At 43.6% G+C, this 20,031-nt stretch overlaps 1 protein-coding gene across 1 annotated transcript in view; it reads right to left on the bottom strand.

The window, feature by feature from the left end:
- RS1 (retinoschisin 1) overlaps window positions 1-20,031 on the bottom strand; it is a 34,033-nt gene that overhangs the window by 6,496 nt on the left and 7,506 nt on the right. The window contains exons 2-5 of the mRNA XM_039852328.1: window positions 19,411-19,436; window positions 18,722-18,827; window positions 11,817-11,958; window positions 9,465-9,660 (exon numbers count right to left, since the gene is read on the bottom strand). Of these exons, the coding sequence (XP_039708262.1) occupies window positions 9,465-9,660; window positions 11,817-11,958; window positions 18,722-18,827; window positions 19,411-19,436 (470 nt within the window). The remainder of the gene's footprint in view (window positions 1-9,464; window positions 9,661-11,816; window positions 11,959-18,721; window positions 18,828-19,410; window positions 19,437-20,031) is intronic.

Here is a 20,031-nt window from a genome sequence, read left to right as displayed (position 1 = left end):
TTTGTCTTTTCGTTTTGCCAGAAAAAATTTGTAGTGGTTGCACGTTGGATTTCTAGGGCCAGAGAGCTGCGTCAGTGAAACTGGTTTCACTTGTAAGGCCCTTCATTCACCTACAAGGTTGAGCTCTCTGAACCCCATTTGATCCTTGGGTCGCATTTTGCTCCTCCTTTGGAATCTTGAAAAATCAGTCTCCGTGTTGTATGCAGATTAGAAGTTGCCTTGTTCGCTACTCTTCCAGCGCAGAGTATCAGGGAGAAAGAGGCCTTATCTGTTCCTCCATCCCCTCCGTTTTGACAGACTGCTAAGAATTCCTCAGGACTTCCTTTGGTTTGGGATTGTGTTTTCCCAAAAGCCTGATCTGATTCATTTCGGACGTAGACAGGCTTGTCCTAGTGCTCTGCTTCAGGGTTAATCAGACAAAACCCAGGAATAGAAAAGGTAGATGCCTTGACTTTGTCCCTGGTGGTGGGGTGGGGGGATTAAAGTGTTTATCGCCAGAGTTGTCAAAAGCTCCAATTACAAAGCATTCAAAGGTTCCAAAAAAAAAAAATGATGCTTTTCCTCTTAGAGAACTTTTAAGTTCTCCACAATGGCTTAGATTTTCTAAAATGGAAAGCAAAGCTTGTACGAAATCCGTTTTCACTAGAGATATATGATTGATCACATATACAGTCCTCTCTCAGTCTATTTCCCTCTCCTTGTTTGGTCACTGATGGAGTCAGGCTGGAGGGGTAATGCTGTGATTTCAGGAAGTCAATTCTCACTGTAAACTCGGATTGATTAACAGAAACAAACCAAACAAAATAGTGGTCCCTAATTCCTATCTCCAAGAATTGCTTTGTGCCATTTTGAATTCAGGTAGTTATTCTGTATATACTTAGAAGACTATTTCGAGCTTCTTCAATCTCTAGGAAGTTTGAAGGGGGTATCTGGGAAGACACAGGGCTGGGTGACTTTGAGAACCCTGCTCATGCATGAAAACAAAAATAGAGATAAGCCAGAATGATGTAACATCTAAATTTTGTGGTAGATTACGAATCAGTGGTAATTCTTAATTGCGCAGACTTTATAATCTATACTACAAAGTGTAATTCCATACTTTTTACTGTGGCAAGGGTGTGCTGTGGTGTTAACCTTTTTCATTTTTGAATCCAAACTGAATTTAAAGTGTTGAATATTTAAATTCCTCACAAGCTAATTATGAACCATTTGTAAAGTGTTTCTATAACTTTGTAACATGTGTTGGTACATCTTATCAAGTTTTTTCTGGCATGTATTCTTCCATTCTGAACTTCTGTAAGATTTCTATTGTTGCTGTAAATATTATACAAATATCTATTCCGTTGTAACCTTAATTATCAGCATGAAATGGTTAATTTTTACTGAGCACAATGTATTTTTGAATGGATCTTCCCAAATGTCTTTAATAAAATGCAGATTTTGCACTGACTGAAGTGATTGCCAGGCCATCCCAACATTGAGCACTGTTGTCCCTCCAGTTCGGACTGTGAGCAGCTCTGCAGCTAGTTTCTTTGTAAAGAACTCATTTGAATTCGAATGAGGGATAATGGACCGTTGAAATTGGAATCAGTTTAAGGGACCGAAATTAATGTAAAGCAGGGCAAATCCTGTTATTTAATGATGTCGATAATTTTTTTTGTATTTATAAAGCTTTTTTTCCCCTTCTGGCATTTTGAAAACTTTGGTTTCTTTTACACTTGAGTGTTGTCTCCTTTGCATGTTGCTAGACGCTCACTTGATGGTTTGGGGAGGATGGGCAGAGACGCTAGCTTCCTGTTCAGTGCTGTGGGGAAGGCAAAGACGGACAGCTTAATAAGGATTTCTTTGTGTTTTAGAGCCGGGGGGTTGGCAAACTTGTTCTACAAAGGGCCAGATAGTAAATATTTGAGGCTCTGTGGACCATTAGGGAGGGTCTCTCTGACTTCACAACTCCACCGGCGTACTCTCTGCTGTTGCCAATTACCGTGCAGCCATGAATAGATAGAGGCGTAATTATCTACAGTTCCAGTAAAACTTCCATTTACAAAAGCAGAAGAAGACATCAAATTAACTGACTTGTTCTTGCTGTCTTTGAAATTAGCTAAATTAGAAATGCTCCATGGGGGGAAAGAACTTAAGTTTTGTGATAACATATCTAAAAATTCTCCAACTTTATCTCTCTAAACAAAGGATAGGAGCTAAAACCAGTGCTTTGCATTCTTAAAAGCACTTTGTCACCAATTTTTTGCTCCAAGTTTCTCCTTAAGTCATGTAAACCTGTGATTTCAATTTTTTTATACTTTTTATCAAAACCGAATCAAAGTATCTGGGGCTTGTCATTTTTTTATGTTCATAGCTCTTACTGCGGCTGGGCACAATGCCAGTGTTTTACGTTTATTTTATAGATGAGGAAACTGAGGTCTGTGGACTTTTAACCTGCCCAAGTTCAGCCAGCTAGGATTTGAAGCTGAGTATGTTCACTGTAAAGCCCTATGCCCCTAAACACTGCCAAGCAGAGCGGTTGCTGCGTCTCCATGTATAGAAGCTGCCGTGGGATTGATTCATGACGGGGGTTCATGTACCACCTTTCCTCCCATCCCTCAGCAGGTGGTAATTGATTTGATTTGAGAATAGATTAGAACATGTCATTGAAATAAGTCACGCCAGGTCCAAAAACTGGTGACTTGCACAGGATCTGGAGTCAGATTGCTTGAGTGAAATCCTAGCTCCATCACCTACATCTCGCGCGCCTTTAGGCAAGTTATTTAACTTTCCTATGCCTCAATTACCTTATCTGTAAATTGAAATAATAATAGTACCTACCTCATAGTGCTGTTGTAAGGATTTAATGAAACGATAACCTGCAAAGCACTTGGTAGATTCTCCATAAATATGAGATGTGACATTATTGCTGTTATTTGTGCCCCAGTTGGCAGCTCTATGAAGTTGAAAAGGAATGTCACTGAATCTTGACTGCCAGTTATAGAGAACTCATTAAGCACTTTAGATACATTAATCGTATTTGATCTTCACATCAGCCCTGTAAAGTCCAGGTTAAGAACCACCATAGCTTGGAGTTACTAGTAGTTTGGAGTTACAGCTGTGCATTTGTCCACAGGCCTCAACAGCTACGCTCCAAGTAGACAAAAAGATGGGCTTCTGTCAGCATCTGTTCAAAGGCTCACTTTAGGGATGCAATCTTCTGGGTTCTGAGATTGGATTCATAGCAGTACCTTTATTTTGAAATACCTTTGTTTCGTCCAACCTCCTCCCACACTGAATACCAAAATCAGCTCAGACTTTATCTTGGCAACACTTAATGCCACTTTTTTGTTGTTGTTCATAGCATTTAATTTAGCTGTTTAAAAATCTCCCGCAATATGTTATGTATATTTTAACACAATTTTTAAAAAATCTCCTACAAGTGTAGACCACACTCTAGCATTTCTGAAAATAAAAGTAAACATATTAACATAAGGTAAGAGAATGAGTTTCTGCTACACTATATATATATATTTTTTTTTTAATTGAAAGTTTCCCACACAAAAGAAATAATACTGCATACTTCATGTGTTTAATAGCAAAAATCTATTAGACTTCAAATGTCCCTCAATAAAAGTTTTTTACACATTCTTTCATGAATTATGAAGTAAAAAGTTCATATGCTATTGTAAACAAATTACCTGCAGATAAACGTTTTAGGGATGTCAGTATCTCATTGATTATTATATTCTGAAGTATTCAACAATTTCCAATGTGAAATTTCAGCTGACTTCTTTGCAAAAAACGACAAGTTGTTACTAAAATTTATATGGAAATTCAAGAGACAGAATAGCCAAAACAATCTTGAACGAAATTGGAAGACGCACATATTCCAATTTCAAAACTCACTACAAAACTTCAGTAATCAAAACAGTGAGGTGCTCTCATAAGGACAGACATACAGAGATCAGTGGAATAGAATTGAGAGTTCAGAAATAAACCTCCACCTTTATGGTCAATTGTATTTTTTCAGTAAGGGTGCCAAGGCCATTCAGAGGGAGAAAGGATAGTTTTTTCAACAAATGATGCTGGGACGACTGGATATCCACATGCAAAGAATGAAGTTGGACTCCTACCTCATACCATATGCAAAAATTAAAACGCATCAATGATCTAAATGTAAGAGGTAAAAACTATAAGACTCGTAGAGGAAAACATAGGAGTAAATCTTTCTGATCTGGATTTGGCAATGGTTTCTCAGATATGACACCAAAAGTACAAGCCAAAAAAGAGAAAAAGAAACTGGGCTTCATCAAAATTTTAAACTGCGTGCTTCAAAGGACTCCATCAAGAAAGTAAAAAGACTTTACCTTCAGGAGCTGTCTTTTTTGCTGACTTTCCTGAAATTAACCCCCACTGGGCATCCACACTTCATGGTTTTCACTTCCTGCCACTTGGCCTCTGATTAACCTCAACTGTTTTCTGTCAGCCTTTGTATATAAATCTAGAGATACGTATCTCCTAGCTTGCCAAAAGTAAAGTTTGTGAGATCAAAAAATGTAAAAAGACAACCCATAGAATAGGAGAAAATATTTGCAAGTCATATGTCCGATAAAGGAATTGTATCTAAAGCATGAAGAACTCTTACAACTCAAAAAGACAGCCTGATTCTAAAATGGACAAAGGATCCGAATAGATATTTCTCCAAAGAAATGTACAAATGGCCAGTAAACAAATGAAAAGCTGCTTGGCATCATGAGTCGTGGGGAAATGCAAATCAAAACCACCATGAGATACTACTTCATACACCACAGGATGGCTATAATCAAAAAGACAGATAATAACAAGTGTAGAGAAAATAGAACCGTGATACACTGCTGGTGGGAATGTAAAGTAGTGCAGCTACTTTGGAAAATCATCCAACAGTTCTTCAAAAGGTTAAACAGAGTTACCATATGACCTAGCAATTCCACTCCTAGGTATATATATACCCAAGATAAATGAAAACATGTCCACAGTTGTTCATATTGGCATTATTCACAACAACCAAAAAACGTGGAAACAATCCAAATGTCCATCAGCAGATGAATGGATAAATACAATGTGGTCTATTCATACAGTGGAATGATATTCTGCCGGAAAAAGGAATGAAGTGAAGTACTGTCACACGCTACGACATGAACGAACCTTGAAAACACTATGCTAAGTGAAAGAAGCCAAACAGAAAAGACCACGTATTGTATGATTCCATTTATACAAAATGTCCAAATTGGCTACAGAGGCAGAAATAGATCAATGGTTGCCTAGGGCTGGAGTGGGCGAGTGGGTTGGGGGAGTGGTGGCTGATGGGTTCAGGGTTTCTTTGTGGGGTGATGAAATTTTTCTAAAATTGATTGTAATAATGGTTGCTCAACTCACTATACGCAAAGTCATGGAATTGTACACTTTACATGGGTGAAATTTGTATGGTATGTGAGCTTAATAAAACTTATAAAACATTTCCAACATGAACAATTATTTGGAGAAACTTTATCCCTGCTTCACCCTGTTTCATTCTTTCTTTCCCTTAAGTCGACTTTCCCTCCTGTGTCTACAGTGCTGATTGTAGAGGACTTGAACTCTTAGGCTTTTCTCTGACCATGCATATTATGATAAAAGTTCATTCAACTTTCCCAGTGAGACTATCCAATCAGGCATTCTGTTCAAAATGCATCTGTCCATGTGTTCTAAGACCAAAGAAGGATTCTACCCCTACCCCCACCCTGAATTGATATGTATATATTCGAGAGAAGATGGAGCAGGGAAGAGCATTTTTCCAGGTTCAGGTATACAGCATGGGGATTAGAAAGAGGCTGGGTTAGATATGAAGCTGTTCTAAGCCAAAAACACCAGGGAAGAGATTTGGGGCTTTTAGGAGGCTGCCCAATCACAAAGAAGATGAATGTGATGCCAGGATCGTGTTAGTATGAGTTCACTGACTTGGCTTGGCATTTAAAAACAGAGTTACTCAGAGATGCTAGCAAAGGCTGCACTGCATCAGGGCCAGGACAGTCTTGGATTGATTACCCATTCTCGTTGGAAGGCCCTGTCCTCTGATTCCACTCCCTTCAGCTCCTACTTTCAAATCCTCTCCTGCCCACCTGCCATGTCACCAGCCTCTCCCACGGCAGCGCCTGAAAACTCAGGCTGACTTATAAACAACAAAAGAGACTTAGACTGTCGTTCTCCAAGCTTGATGGGCTTCTCCAGGAGGGGAAGGCTAAGCCTATGCCAGGCCCCTTTCTTCCCTAGGAGGCTTCAGCATTAGGAGCAGGCCAGTTTGTGTGTTGCAGGGCTAGGGGTCAGAGGTTGGAAGGTTGGGCTCACCAGGGCCATAGCCACATCGCCTTTCCTAGGATGTAGGTCCTGACCACTTTGTACCAAGCCTGAACTCAGCTGATGGGCCTTCTCCGTGTAGCCAGTGATAGCTCTTGGGCCAACTGTTTTCCAAGTGTTAAGCTTGTTGAACAATGGTAGCCTTAGGTAAAGGGAAATTCTGGTGTGTTCTAGTCAACTGGGGTTCATACATATCGGAAAACTTTGCTACTTACACGCGCAGCCTGTCCTGTGTTTTCACCTAAATAGTGACCACACTCAAACTGGGATAATTTGCCTGAATGGGCTGCAGAATGGAGCCGTATATGAGAGCTTTGGAATGGACCCTTCCCCCATCCGCCGCCCCCAATCCCTGTGTGCATGGGGGTGAAAGTTCAGAGCAAGGGAGGCCCTCCTACCTGGGGTGTATGGTCGTGTACGCCTCTCAGGAGACTGGGCCCCCATCCAACCTCATCTCCGCCACCCAGTCATCCCCGAAACCTTTCACTCTGGTACCAGGTGCTCTAAAGTCCTAAATAACCATGATTTAATGAAAACGAGGAAAAACTGCAAGCTCGCCCCGCCCCCCCTTGCATTCAAAGCAAGGCTTTATGAAACTCTGTTCCTGTTTTGAACATAGTAATGCAAAAGAATTTTCAAAATATCAGGGCTGTTTTGTGTTCCCCTGGGACTGCACCTTTCACAGTGTCACTGAGACTGAAAAACAAAACAAAAACGGAGAGCAGCAAATTACCCCTGCTACTTAGGCTTTTGTATGAAAATTCTTTTAGGACATTTTCTTTGTTCCTATTTTCCTTAGCCCTGAGTGGGGAATATGTTCATTTTTCTTTTCTTCGCTGAAATTGGAAACTATATCTTTAAAAAAAAAAAAAGAAAAGAAAAGAAAGGAAGAAAAGAAATACGCTCTACCCCCCAGCTCTGTATTGAAAAGAGCTTGTAAAATGCAGCCCCTTTCATCACAGTGATATGTCAGGGCTCCCCCGCGGTCCCTCCTGCGCCCTCTACCCCCTGGCAGGCGCCGAGCTGAGACAGGCTTCAGGTACACTTGCTGACACACTCCAACAGCTCCATGCGGATGGCAATGCGGACGTGCCAGCCCAGTGGGACCAGCCGGATAAAACGGGAGATGATGGGGGGCCGCAGCAGGTTCTGGACTGTGGAGGTTCGGTCTGAGTTTCCATAGAAGACCTGAAAGAGAAGAGTGATATCCTATCACCATCATATTAGCGGAGGCAAGTGGAAGAATGATTCCTTTCTGAAGCTGGCCCTAACTTATAACTGAAAAATCTCAAAGCGGTTAAAGTGCGGAGACTTAGCAGATCTGACATTGACTGGTTGTTAGCACCTATCTGCATGATCCGGGCATCTCTGAGTATTCGAGGACATTTGGAACTGTACAGTCCAGTACGGTAGCCAGTAGCCACATGTGGCTATTTAAATTCAAATGAATTAAAATTAGATAATTGTTCACATCCTCAATCACACTAGCCACCCACCACCGTTCAAGTGCTCAAAAGCTAATGTGATTAGTGGCTGCCATGTTGGACACTGTAGATACTAACATTCCACTGTGGCAGAAAGTTCTGTTGGGTAGCTATGATAAAAAAAAAAATGCCTCTCGATTCTTATCACCAACTTCAGGTTTGAATCCTTTGTATTTTGACAAGAATTTTGAAAAGGACTACATCACACAAGGAATGTTCCCACGTTTCGAAAGTATCCAAAGTAAAAACGTTCTTGAAGGAGCTTCTGGAAGGAGGAGGGCAGTATCCAGAGTAGAGAGAAAAAGGTTTGGTTTTGGGGCTATAACATGGCATGATGCAGTGGCTGAAACATAAAAACTTGCCATGGATATTTGGCTGTATCTGCAAAGAAATTCTTTACACTCTTTCCGGAGTCATAAATGCTCTGCCTGATGATGCGGGAACATTTCATTCCCTTCTGGTATTATCTTTAGAAAAATTCCGACTGTTGTGTTGGCCTCATCCATCCACAAAATAAGAAGGACCTCATAAGCCATGATCTTATCTTACCTTTCTTCCCAATAACGACACTCCGCATGCCCTTCACTAAGCTGTTTGCCCTTGAACCTATTCAAGTCAGGAGCCAGCCGAAGAGGGAGGATGGAACAGGCTGCTCCCAATAGCACAAATGCCCAAGTGAAGTGCTTCTTTGCAAAGAATTGTCAAGGTCTTCAGAAACATAGACGGGGCTTGGAAAAAAAAAAACTCGTATCTTTTTGAAAAGCCAACAAAAATGGGATAAAATGTCTTAAGTATCAAGATGGTTTTTCCTGTAGTGTTGAAACTCCTTGAAATCTCAACCCATGAATGCCTTGCTGTACAAATTGTCCTCAGAGAATACAAAGCCTTCTGATTTTCATCTGCATGTGCTTAATCTGATTAAATGTCCAAATTAGCTAGGGGAAGTCCTCACTATCAGGCAAAAGGACAGTTAACATTTCCAAATAGCTAGTAAATTTTTAATTTATAAGTATACATTACATATATATGTATATATATACACATATTCAAGAGCCTGCTGTGTTATGTCTATGGTGAACAAGACTTTGGTCTTGGCGCTTGGAAGTGAGTCGGCATATAAAATTGCTGAAAGGTTTAATGACTTCTGTGTTTGCCCTGCTGGGGTCATTTTAACCATTTCGGTAGTTTTCTGGTTAACTTGCTGGGTTGCCCAAAGCTTCCCAGCTGTCGGTGTCAATGAATAGTAAGGAGCGGCCATAGGTACATCAATGGACCAGGACCTACCCACATCAATAATAAGTCAGCCCCATGCAGCGAAGTGTGCAATGGTCCAGTGAGTCTGGAATAGTCCAAATGGCTGTTTTTGATGATTCAAGCAACTATATGCTGATATGAGAAATCAAAGATTTCTTTTGCGCCCCAGAGTGGTACTTGTTTGCAAATGGCTAGACACCAGGAATACAACAAGAAAGACACATGTCTCATGGTCCGAGAGCAGACTGTGACTCACCATGCCTTGGGGGAGTGTTCTGAGAGAGGGTGGCGACAGGAACACAGGGACAGGGGCAGGAGGAGAGTCCTAAAGAATGTGAGCTGAAGGTGGTTTGGGTACGACTGACTTACCCGGTTGTTTCCAGTCTGGTCCTTATAGTAAATCCAGTTCAGGTTCTCGTCAGTTCTGTACTGCACACTGTACTTGGTCATCCACTCATCAATGTCACAACGACCCTGGGTGAGGATCCCCGAAATCACCTTGACCTCCTTCAGATCTATCTGTAACCACTGGCTGCTGTCCTGGAACTTGGAGAGCCAGGCGCACCTGCCAGGGACACAGTGAGTTACCGTTAGCCTTACCCAAGAGCACCTCCGAGAGGCTGGGAGACGCTGTCTTTTTGAGGGGGTGCCAGCACCCAAAGAGCCCCCACAAAGCTCGGGCAGTCTGAGCTGCAATCTGTTAAGCACCCAGAAGCTTGTCTCCAAGAAGTGCCCAGCCTCTGTGATGCCTGTATCATTCTCTTCGTGCACCACCACCGCTGAAGGAGAAATTTCCAGATTCAACTAATTTGTCAAAGAAATGCCTTTGAGTGTAGCTGAAATCACCTTTGGGGCGTGGCTGAGCACATCTTTCTTTAATGTGTGGTTATGGCATCCGCCAGCCCCCTTCCTTTTTCATTAGTCTTTCCTGATGTTTCCTTCTCCATGAGTCTTTTGTTTTTCTTTAATTTCACTCTATTCATGCGTATCTGCATCTCCGTCAGGTGCTGTCACCCGTGGCTTTCAGGGAGTGTCTACCATGTGCACTGAGCCAAGTGCCTCTGGGAGGGCTTTTGACAACTGTAGAGGGAACCAGCCATTGAAGGAACTAATTTTTTTTTTTCAGCTATATCCCTCATAAATTGTAGAAACCTATAGCTTCTCTCCCCATTTTTTTTTATTGTGTGTTAATTAGCTTCGTGGGACTCAGCCCTTGACTGCTTTCTTTTTTTAATTCCAGACTTGCTCCTTGGGTGGCTCTGACTTTTTACTTCCATCTCAGATCTTTTCTAAATTCCAAATCCCGAAGATCAGTTACTGGCTAGCCAACTTCTCCTGGATACCTTACAGCATCTCAAATGAAATATGTCCAAAAGTGAGCTCCGAATTATCCTCATTCTAACCCCGCCTTCTGGTATTCATCTCTCTGAATTCAACCCCTGTCCTCCCAGGTGCTCATGCCAGCAATTTGAGAGCCATTCGTGGCCACTCCTCTGTCGCCTCGAATGGCCAATCCATCTACTGGTTCCATCTCCAAATGTTTCTCAAAGTCATTACTTCTCTCCATTTCCCTGCCATCACTCTAGACCTCAATTCTCGTCTGGATTGCTGCTATAGCTTAACTAGTCTTCCTGAATTACTCCCCACAGAAGCCAGAAGCTTTTTTCTTTCAACACAAATCTGATTATGATACTCCCCAACTTCAGATCTTTCTCTGACAGAGTCTAATTGTTTTCACCTCTTCCCATCTTCCTTCAGTAATAGAACCCCTATGTTTTATCTGCGTAAATAGCCATCCAGCCTCCCTTGAAGCTAGGTGGGCCATCGGACCAAATTCGGGGCAATGAGATATGGGCAGAAGTGGCCAATAGGATTATGTTTGTATCCTTAAAAGTGTGTTCACTCTGCTCTTCTTTTCTCCCTACTGGCTAGAATGTGGCTGTGACAGTGGAAGCTAGAGCAGCCGTCTTGGTCTCCGAGATGGAAGTTTCATGTTAAGGAAAACAGAACAAGGTAGAAAGAATCTGGACCTCTGACAGCATCCAGCTGCCATAATAACCCTAGACTGCCTAATTCAACTCTTAGATGAGCAAGAAATACACCTCTATGTTAAGTCTGTACTTTGGGGCTCTTTGTTACAGCACCAGAAACCTGTATTCTAACTAATGTACATTCAAGATCCTCCCTATTATCCCTAAAATAAGGACCACAATCCTTAACATAACTTAAAAGGCCCTGCACGATCTGACTTCTGCCTGCCTCTCCAGCCTTTCCTTGCCTGTGATCTAACCTTGCCGGCCTGCTTTACGGCCCCACTCCATGCTTAGGAGGGGTCTCCCCAACTCAGGGCCTTTGCACCTAATGTACCCTGTGCGCTCCCCCTGCCCCTCAACCTGGCCAACTGTCTCAGGTTAAATATCTTTTCTTTAGAAAGCCCATCACTGGTGCTTCAAATGGCCCATGTCTTTCTTCTTAATCTCCACAGCACTCAGCACACTTACTAAATGATCAGTTGTGTGATTATATGCTCAGTCAGTCTCCCCCTCTAAACTGTGTGCTTCTAGAAGGTTAGGACCTCATGCACCTTGTTCGCTGCTGTATGCACGTGGAAGGCACTCAATATTTGTTGAATAAGTGCATTCTGTGTCGCTCATTTATTAGAGACCTACTTTTTCAAATCACATGAAAAAGAAAAATCTCCTGAGCCACCAGCCTGCTTACCCAAAGCCTTGACTGTTGAGCCGGGCCTTGTTGGCAGTCCACGAGGAATACCAGCCCACGTACTGCTCCGGGTTGGAGCAGGTGATCTGGTCTGGTGTAACCTCTCCTGACTCGAAACCCAGAGGCTTATGATACGGGCATTCTGGGAAAGGAAAAACAACACTCGCTTAAACATTTGTATCGCATCGCAATACTCGACAAACATAAAATGACTGAAATGACAAACCGTCTTGTTTGAAGATGAAGAGATTGCCATAGAGACTCAACATTCGTAAACACAGAGAGAAGTGGTTCTATGGCAACCCCACTGTGGTGTGTGTGGGGGGGCGTAGTTTTGATACTATTTTGCCTCCCCCACAAACTTAGAAACCTAAAAACCAAGAGGTTCACAGTGAAATATCATACTTAAATGCCATACTCTTTATTTTCCTCATTAACACAGGTTTAGCCATCCTGCATGATGACATCAGGGTCCTTAATTGTCCTCAGGCAGCATATGATGGCAATTAAAAGACCAAAACAATGGTGAGAGGCAAGAAGGGCAATTATATATTGAGACTGACTTCCCACTTGTAAATTGCAGTTTTCTCACTAATATAATAAAAAACAAAAAGGGTGAAATGTGCCTGAGTGACTGTTGAATAAGAAACAGTTGAAAGGAACTGCTTTTCCCAAATAATAGCCAAAGCTGGTTCTTACATGTTAATCGTCTGCTGCTTCTCAACGTTTTCCTCTCATATTCAGTGTTAGCTTACCTGATGAGAGACTGCCAATTGTCAACCCAGTATCCATTCTCCCCTTCTTTTTGACTAAAGAGCCCTAATTTTGTTGAGGGCAGCAACGTGGCCAGCTAAAAAAGCAATCTTTCCCAGCCTCTCTTGCAGTTAGAAGTGACCATGTGGCATGATTTCTGACCAGTGAGATATAAGAGGGTGTCTGCCAGAGATTTCTGATCAGGTGTTGCTTGTACCTTCTTTCTTCCTGTTGTCTAGTGGGAAGGCCTGCTGGCTGGTGCAACAGTAGCCAGCTTGCACCATGAGGGGAAGGCCAGGAGAACTGCAGAGACCTCAGCCCTGATATGCTTAAGCAACTCCCTACCCGCTACTGTTTTTACCTTCTGAATGAAGAAAGCTAATTCAATCATTCAATAAGCCACTATCTAGGGGGCCGCATTTATAACCAAACCCAGTTTCTAGCTGAATTTCTATAGAAAACAATGATAAACTTATGCAAATACATTCCCCTAGTTTTCTGATTGTGAAAGATAAACTCCAAGTAAGATAAATCAAATCATTTTTTTTTTCTATGTGTATATCTGGGTTCAGATTGAAGAGCTGAACATATTTACTGGAGCATCATCACCTTCAATGGTAAAATGGGCGCCAAAGTATTCCTAGAGAATGATTTTCAGAAATCAGTAAAACAAAATGAAGCATGCAGAAACTTGACTGCCATCCTGAGGCTCCAGAATACCTGCAGACCTCTGGCCTAGAAGCGGGGGCGGGGTGGGCTTCTGGCCAATGCACCGAAAAATAGGTCCAACTCCTACCAGTAGCTGCAACTCAGCAGGGCTGGGGGCGAGGGGACAGCATTTGTTTACAAATACCCGAGGCTTTGAGGGCCTATTAAAATAATATCAGTTCCTGGGAGAGAGAACAGGAACGCTTTATGAAACCACGCTCATGCCTTGTGTGGCCGGATCATCAGGGGTGCTTGTTCCCGATGCGGTTTCCAGGATCCCACTCCCAGAGCAGCTGCGCTTTTAACAAGTGCACTTTCTAAGAGCGCTTCGGAATCCTTGGCCCTCCAGGGAAGGCATATTGTTGGCTGGTGCTTCAGGGGGCCTAGTGCCCATGGCCTTGGGGGCACCTCCACCTCCTCGACCTCTCTCCAACCTGGCCCCAGTGTCAGGAAGCTGGGTTTTAGTTGGGTCTTGGTTGTCACTTAAATTCTAACCGTGGATGTCTCTAAAGCCCCTCCATCTGGAACCTCCCTTTTCTTGCTCTAGGGCCACCAGCTTGGAGGGAGGGGGCAGAGGGGAAGGAAAAGCCATTGCCGCCTCTCCCAGTTGCCTTATTCTTGACATTTTGATCTTTCTCCGGTTTCCCGTCATATTTCTTTTGCCATTTCTTCCCAATTAGCTCATCTAAACAGTTAAGAGTAGACTGTAGACTGTAGACCTGTAGGGACCAGGCCAGTGGCAGTGGCCTTGGAGGCCCGTGAGGGCTTGTCCAGACCTGGATCCTCCCCACACTCTCCAGGGGAGGTGATGATTTTCCCATCCCCATGGTTTCAGCAGGCATCTGAGAACCTTGCCTGACTCTCAGCCCCGAGCCTCCCATGGCCCTCTTGAGTACTTTCCAGGTGAACAGTGCCATCTGGGTGAACCAAAGATACTTCACACCCAGATGGCCAAAACTGAGCCCTTATGTCCAAGCCCCAAGCCTGCCCCATCCAGTGCTCCTGTCTCTGGCATTGGTATGTCCAGCTACTCAGCTGCTCCCCCAGAAACCTGACGGCTTGGCCCAGGGCACAAAGCAGAGGCTTTTCCGTGGATCTAAGCCTGGGCATCACCTGGGGAGTTGCGGAAGTGCTGACATTCGGGCCACACCACCAGAGATCTTGATGTCATTGGTCTGGAGCAGGACCTGGGCATGGGGTAAAGCTGCAGATGATTGTAATGGGCAGCCAAGGTCAAGAATGCCGGCTTAGAGCCAATGTGACCTGCGATTGGATCCCATTCTCCCTCTGCGTGAGTTTAGGCAAGCTGCTTAACGTCTCTGGATCTCAGTTTCTGCACCTGTGAAATGAGCACAACAGTAGAACCTGCCTCCGTGAAGTTGCTACGGGATTGCTATGGGATAACGTTGGTAGAGCGTAGAGCCTGTAGTGCCGGGCCAAAAAGCATCAGCTCATGTGGGTGGAATAGGGTGAAGTCGTGAGAATATAGTGATGTGTTCTTGAGTTTTTTATATGTTTGTTTTTCTGATGAAGAGTCACCAGAGAAGAAATCTAAAACCCCTCCCCCACTCCCCATCACCTTGCTCCAGGATGAAAGCGTTTTGTGTGTGTGTGTGTGTGTGTGTGTGTGCATGTGTCAGAGAGAGACTGAGACAGAAAGCTGTTGATGGCATAGCATCTCCCAGGTTTATGGATTTAGAAGGTTCAGAGCTCAACAAGAATCAGCCTATTGTCCCAGAGAAGGAGGTGGCCAGAGGCTCTGGGCTTTGACTCTTGGGGAGCAGGGGAGTTGTGATGGGGGCCTGAGCTCAGCAGGGAAATGGTTCCTCTGAGGGGGCTGGACCAGGGATGGGTCCTGGGAGCCCTGGGTTCTGGACACCCTTAGGAAACTTGGGAAGGTCTCAGGACTGAGCTTGTTTCAGAAGGAGAAGGTGTCGACCTCTGAGTGGGGCCATGGGCCAGGCAGGGAGCCTGCCACGCAGCCTGAGCCTGGGCCTGGCCCCAGGCAGCCCTCGCAGGCTGTGGGCGCTTCGTGTAGTCCAAAGGGGAGAGGAAGGACCTTCGACAATCCTGTCTTTAGGGTCCTGGCTGAGCATCCTGAGGGCGCGAAGGCCTTCCCTTGAGGCCATTCCCTCTGCCTGTGGCACTCCTGACCCCTCTTTCCCCCATTCATCTGGCCACCGCTACTCATCCTTCAGATCTCTGTCCACTTCTCTTGCCCACCCAGAGCTTGGTAAAGAATTGTAGGTGCTGCCTTCCCAGACACCCTAAGCCTGTCACTTATCCCTCTTCTTGTGATCATTTAAATGTCAGCACCCCTAGTTTGTCTTGCCCACCATTCTATCCTTCTGAGTCCAGCAGAGTGCCTGCTCATGCTAAGCACTCTATAGATACTGATCGCATGAATGAATGAAGGGATAAACAAACATCATCACCTCCCTCTTGGGTGGCTGCTGGGGATAAGCGGGAAAAATGGCAGAAACAGGAAGCAGAGAGCTCAGGGAAAAAGTAGGAGTTGACTGGCCTAGAGGACTCCCACTGGCCTATGTGTATACACTCATTTTACTCTTAAGGAAAAACTTCCATCTTCTGTGGCACAAGTGGTTCTTCTGAGAGACGACTTGACAATGAGATGGATGAAGCCATATCCGTAATATACTGCTAATCTAGACTGTGGATACTTAACATACTAGCCCCTCTTATTCAATAGATAATTGCTCAATTTGTAGACATGAAGGCTAGAAATGCTTATAAAGAATGTTAACCTAAAGAAACACAAAGAGAGTTCAAGGACATTCTTGTCAAGAGAAAAGTGAATATTATTATGCACACGTATTAGACATGAATATTTACCACGATGTAGTAAAATGTAGAATAATATCTACAGAAGAATAGAGTATAAATTTAAATATAATATAGAAATATAAAATCTAGAATAAAAGTAAAGCATTGAGTCATTGGATTCCTTATGCTTTGATACTTCCCCTACCCTATTCCCACCTCTCAGAGTACCGAGGTAATCTCGGCTCAGCTGTGGAAAAGACAGACCTTTTAGTATTTTTAATAGCATTAAGCTGAAGATTAGGAGGTCATAATGCACCTAGATGGTCACCTTCTGCTCTTTAGGTGGGGCGCCTGGGCAGTAACAGCCGGTGTGTACCTGGGAGCTCCTCTTGGCAGCTCTGAATGACTTTCCTGTCCTTCTGTGCTTTCTAGGCTCTTCCCTCCTAAATCAGACTCTGCTGGAAGCATTGAATTTCAGGCTCCAGAGAAACAATATACCATTCTTGAGGTTCCAATGAGGATCTGAGGCTCTGATGGGCAAGTGACTTCTGGAAGGTTGTGCCTAGTCCTAATGCCCTGAATCCTGTCTTCCATGGAAAAACCAATTAATGCCAATAAATCAACCATTTAACATTAAGGTTGTGTTTTTTTTCTTTCTGGAAATATCTGCGTTGTTAACAAAACCAACAACAATACAACTTAAAAAAAAATAGTGGGGAGAGGAGAACACTTAAGCTAAAGAATTTCTGATTTCCGAACTTCCGGTTCACGGCAACTGTGTAGGGGAGAGAGCTTAGGGGACCCAGTGATCTTCACATTCCTCAAACACAAGGCCCTCCTCAGCTTCACAGTTGATTGGGTCAATTAACCCAATCCACATAAATAATCTCTTTTCAGTTTCTTCTTAGAAAGAATTTCCTTGCAATGGAAGTCCAGTAGGCCTCCTGTCTCTAGTGATGAGAACATTCGTTTTCACTAAAGGGTCAACTCCTCTGGGGTGGAGACAATGTCTTCGATTTTGTCTCCACATTAGTACCTGGCACATAATAGACACAGGATAAAAGAGGGTGGAATTCTATGGATTATTAAAGAGGGCACTTCAGTATTGACTGGGCAGATCACACCAACACATAATGGCTGCAGGAGTTCACAGCTTGGTGCACAGTGGGATGACCCGTGGGAGAAGCCCACCAAACAACAATGCTTACTGCTTTCCCCACTACCGGGACCCCACTGTTCCAGAAAGCTTAGTTCAGAACTGACTTCCTACCTCTTTAGTAAATAGAAAAACGGAGGCAATAAAAGCTCTTGTAGACTTCCCCCACAATTTGCTATTTTAATGCAAATTTAATGAAATAATGAAGAGAAGCTAATACACTACACACCGACCTCTTCTCTCCAGGTGCTATTATTAGGCGATTATGTAAAGTGAATGACGTTGCATGGCACCATCATAACCCGGGAGAGGGGTGGCAAAGACAGTTTGTGCACAAGAGGACCTGAGCCATTGAAAGGACTGGGCACTGCAAATATTTGCGGGCCGCCCCAGCCTCCAACAGTCAGAGTGTTATAAGCTCTTAGGAGGCAGAAAGAAAAGGAACTAGTTTGCCAGGTACAGCACCAGATGGTGTAATGCCTCATCTGATTTATTCCTCAAAACAACTCCTTAGAGCAGAGATCAGCAAACTGTGGCCCTCGCCTGTTTTTGTAAATAAAGTTTTATTAGCACACAGCCATGCACATACATTTACATATCATCTATGGCTGCTTTCAAGCAACAATGGCCGAATTGAGGAGTTGAGACTGTACAGCCCACTAAGCCACAAATATTTATTGTGTGGTCCTTAACAGACAAAGTTTGCTGGCCCCTGCCTTAGAGGAAGGCAAGCATTCACATGGCAGGAAAGGCCATGTTATGCAGCAGAACAAACAGTCCCAGAAATTTCAGAGGCTTAACACTGTGAAGGTTTATTTTTCACTCAGGTGATTTGGCCACTGGGGGTCGGCAGGGGGTTCCACCTTACCTCCCCAGCACCCTGGCTGACACACAAGTCACTTTCTGAAGCAGGGAAAGGGAGAGCTGGACAGTTGAGTGCCACCCCTTAAATGCCTCATTTCGGAGGGGACACTGATCACTCCGGCTGGAGCTGCTCACATGATACCACCTGACTGCAAGGGGGTTGGGAGGTGGGGAGGCACACGGTGGTTTGGTGAGCAATGGCTATCCAGGCACAGTAGTATTGCCTCCATTTGACAGAAAAAGGCCAGAGTGGGAGTCCCAGAGTTAAAAGTGACCCAGCCAGGATTCCAGCTCTGGCTTAAAGAGCATAGCTTAAAAGCCTATGCTCTTCCCAAAACTTCCTGCCACCATTAATTTATTTTCAATTAATTATCCATTAATCTCTTTCACTGACAGTTAGATCCCATCTTACCATCTCACCCAGGCCAAGTAGAGGTCAGGAAGCTATTCTGAACAATGACATGAGAGCATTTTGTTGGAGCAGTGGCCACGTGACATTTGAAGTTCAGAGGCCAACTGGAGAAAACTCAGAATGTGGCATTCAGGGGATTTAGTTCAGCTGGATTGAAAGAAAGAGGAGAAACAGGGTGTTCCCAAGGGCACTCTAATGATCAGGTGCCCTGAGGAGAGGGACACTCACCTGGTATGCAGTCTAAGGAGGTGGCCCCCGCAGACCACAGGGCATTGGCGCCTCCTTGGCAATTGCACTTGCACGCTTTGTGATACCAGGGGTCCTCGCCCTCATCCTGTGGGAAGCCACAGAGGCAGGAGTGTCAGAAAAGTCACGGTCAAAGGTAAGCATGGTCAGCACTACTGGAAAAGCTTGTGTTCAAAAACCTTGCTCATTCATTACTATTGTCTATGGCTGCTTTCACAGGACAATAGCACAATTGAATCATTAATCCAGCCTAAACAGTTGCCACTCATCTTCGAGTCTAGATAAACAAATGTCTGCCACTGTGGGTGACCAGACACACACTGAGATATACCCATGTAGAGGGCAATGTTCACCCCATTATAGTGTCTTCAGGGGCTTGGGGAGCCCTAGTCCAAGGTTAGGCTCCTCGCATCCCCTGGAGGTCCCTTTTGGGATTCAGTTTTAAAGGTACTAGATTCAAGATTGCACCACCTGAATTAAAACCTGGTTTACTTGCATTCTCACATTCAAACACCATTCTTGGAACTTACCCAGATAAAACGTGCTATGGCCACCACAGAAAAAAAAAATAGCTTAAAAAAAAAAAAAGATATACCTATACATTGCTTTTAGCTAGGAAAGTCTTCAAAAGCAGTATCCCTGTAAATCCCAGCCTTCTCACTATAACGTACCTCAGTAGACGATAATCCCAGCGTGGCTGAGCAAGAGAACAAGAGAGGGAAAACCAAGTTAAAAAAAAAAAGAAAGAAAGAAATTCAACACAGTGATTCAGTAAATGGAAAAGTGAAATGAAAACGGTCCCATAAAAGTTAACAAAGCCCCTTCTGGAAGAAGTCAAACTAAATATCTGTCAGGAAAAACATGTATAGGTGCTGAGAAACTAGGGACAGTAAAATTGAACAGAAAGACAAGGACAATTAGTATTATTTTTATTCATTATAGAATTTTGGAAAATACATTCATGTAGCAAAGATGAAAAAAAAGCACATACACACATTTTTTTTTTTACCACCAAAGGCAACATCGTTAACATCTAAGTGTAAATCTTTCACATCTTTTTTCTTCATATATTTTAAAAAACAGTTGAGAACCTATTATCTAACCAATGTTTAAAACATTTCTTTTCCACCTAACGTTAACACAGCGAGTTTCTCCCTTTACTTATTGACTCTCATCGTCATCGTTGTCATCATCATCATCATCATCGTCACCATCATCATCACCTCTAGTGTCGGCCGAATGTGCTATTCTCTGACTGTGACACATTTAGGTTATTTAGGGTTAGGACATTG

Source organism: Pteropus medius, unplaced genomic scaffold (genome assembly GCF_902729225.1).
Source record: "Pteropus medius unplaced genomic scaffold, Ma_sr-lr_union100, whole genome shotgun sequence".
NCBI lineage: Eukaryota > Metazoa > Chordata > Mammalia > Chiroptera > Pteropodidae > Pteropus > Pteropus medius.
The sequence above is the reverse complement of the archived record's forward strand: the minus strand, read 5'-3'. Positions and strand labels throughout refer to the sequence as shown.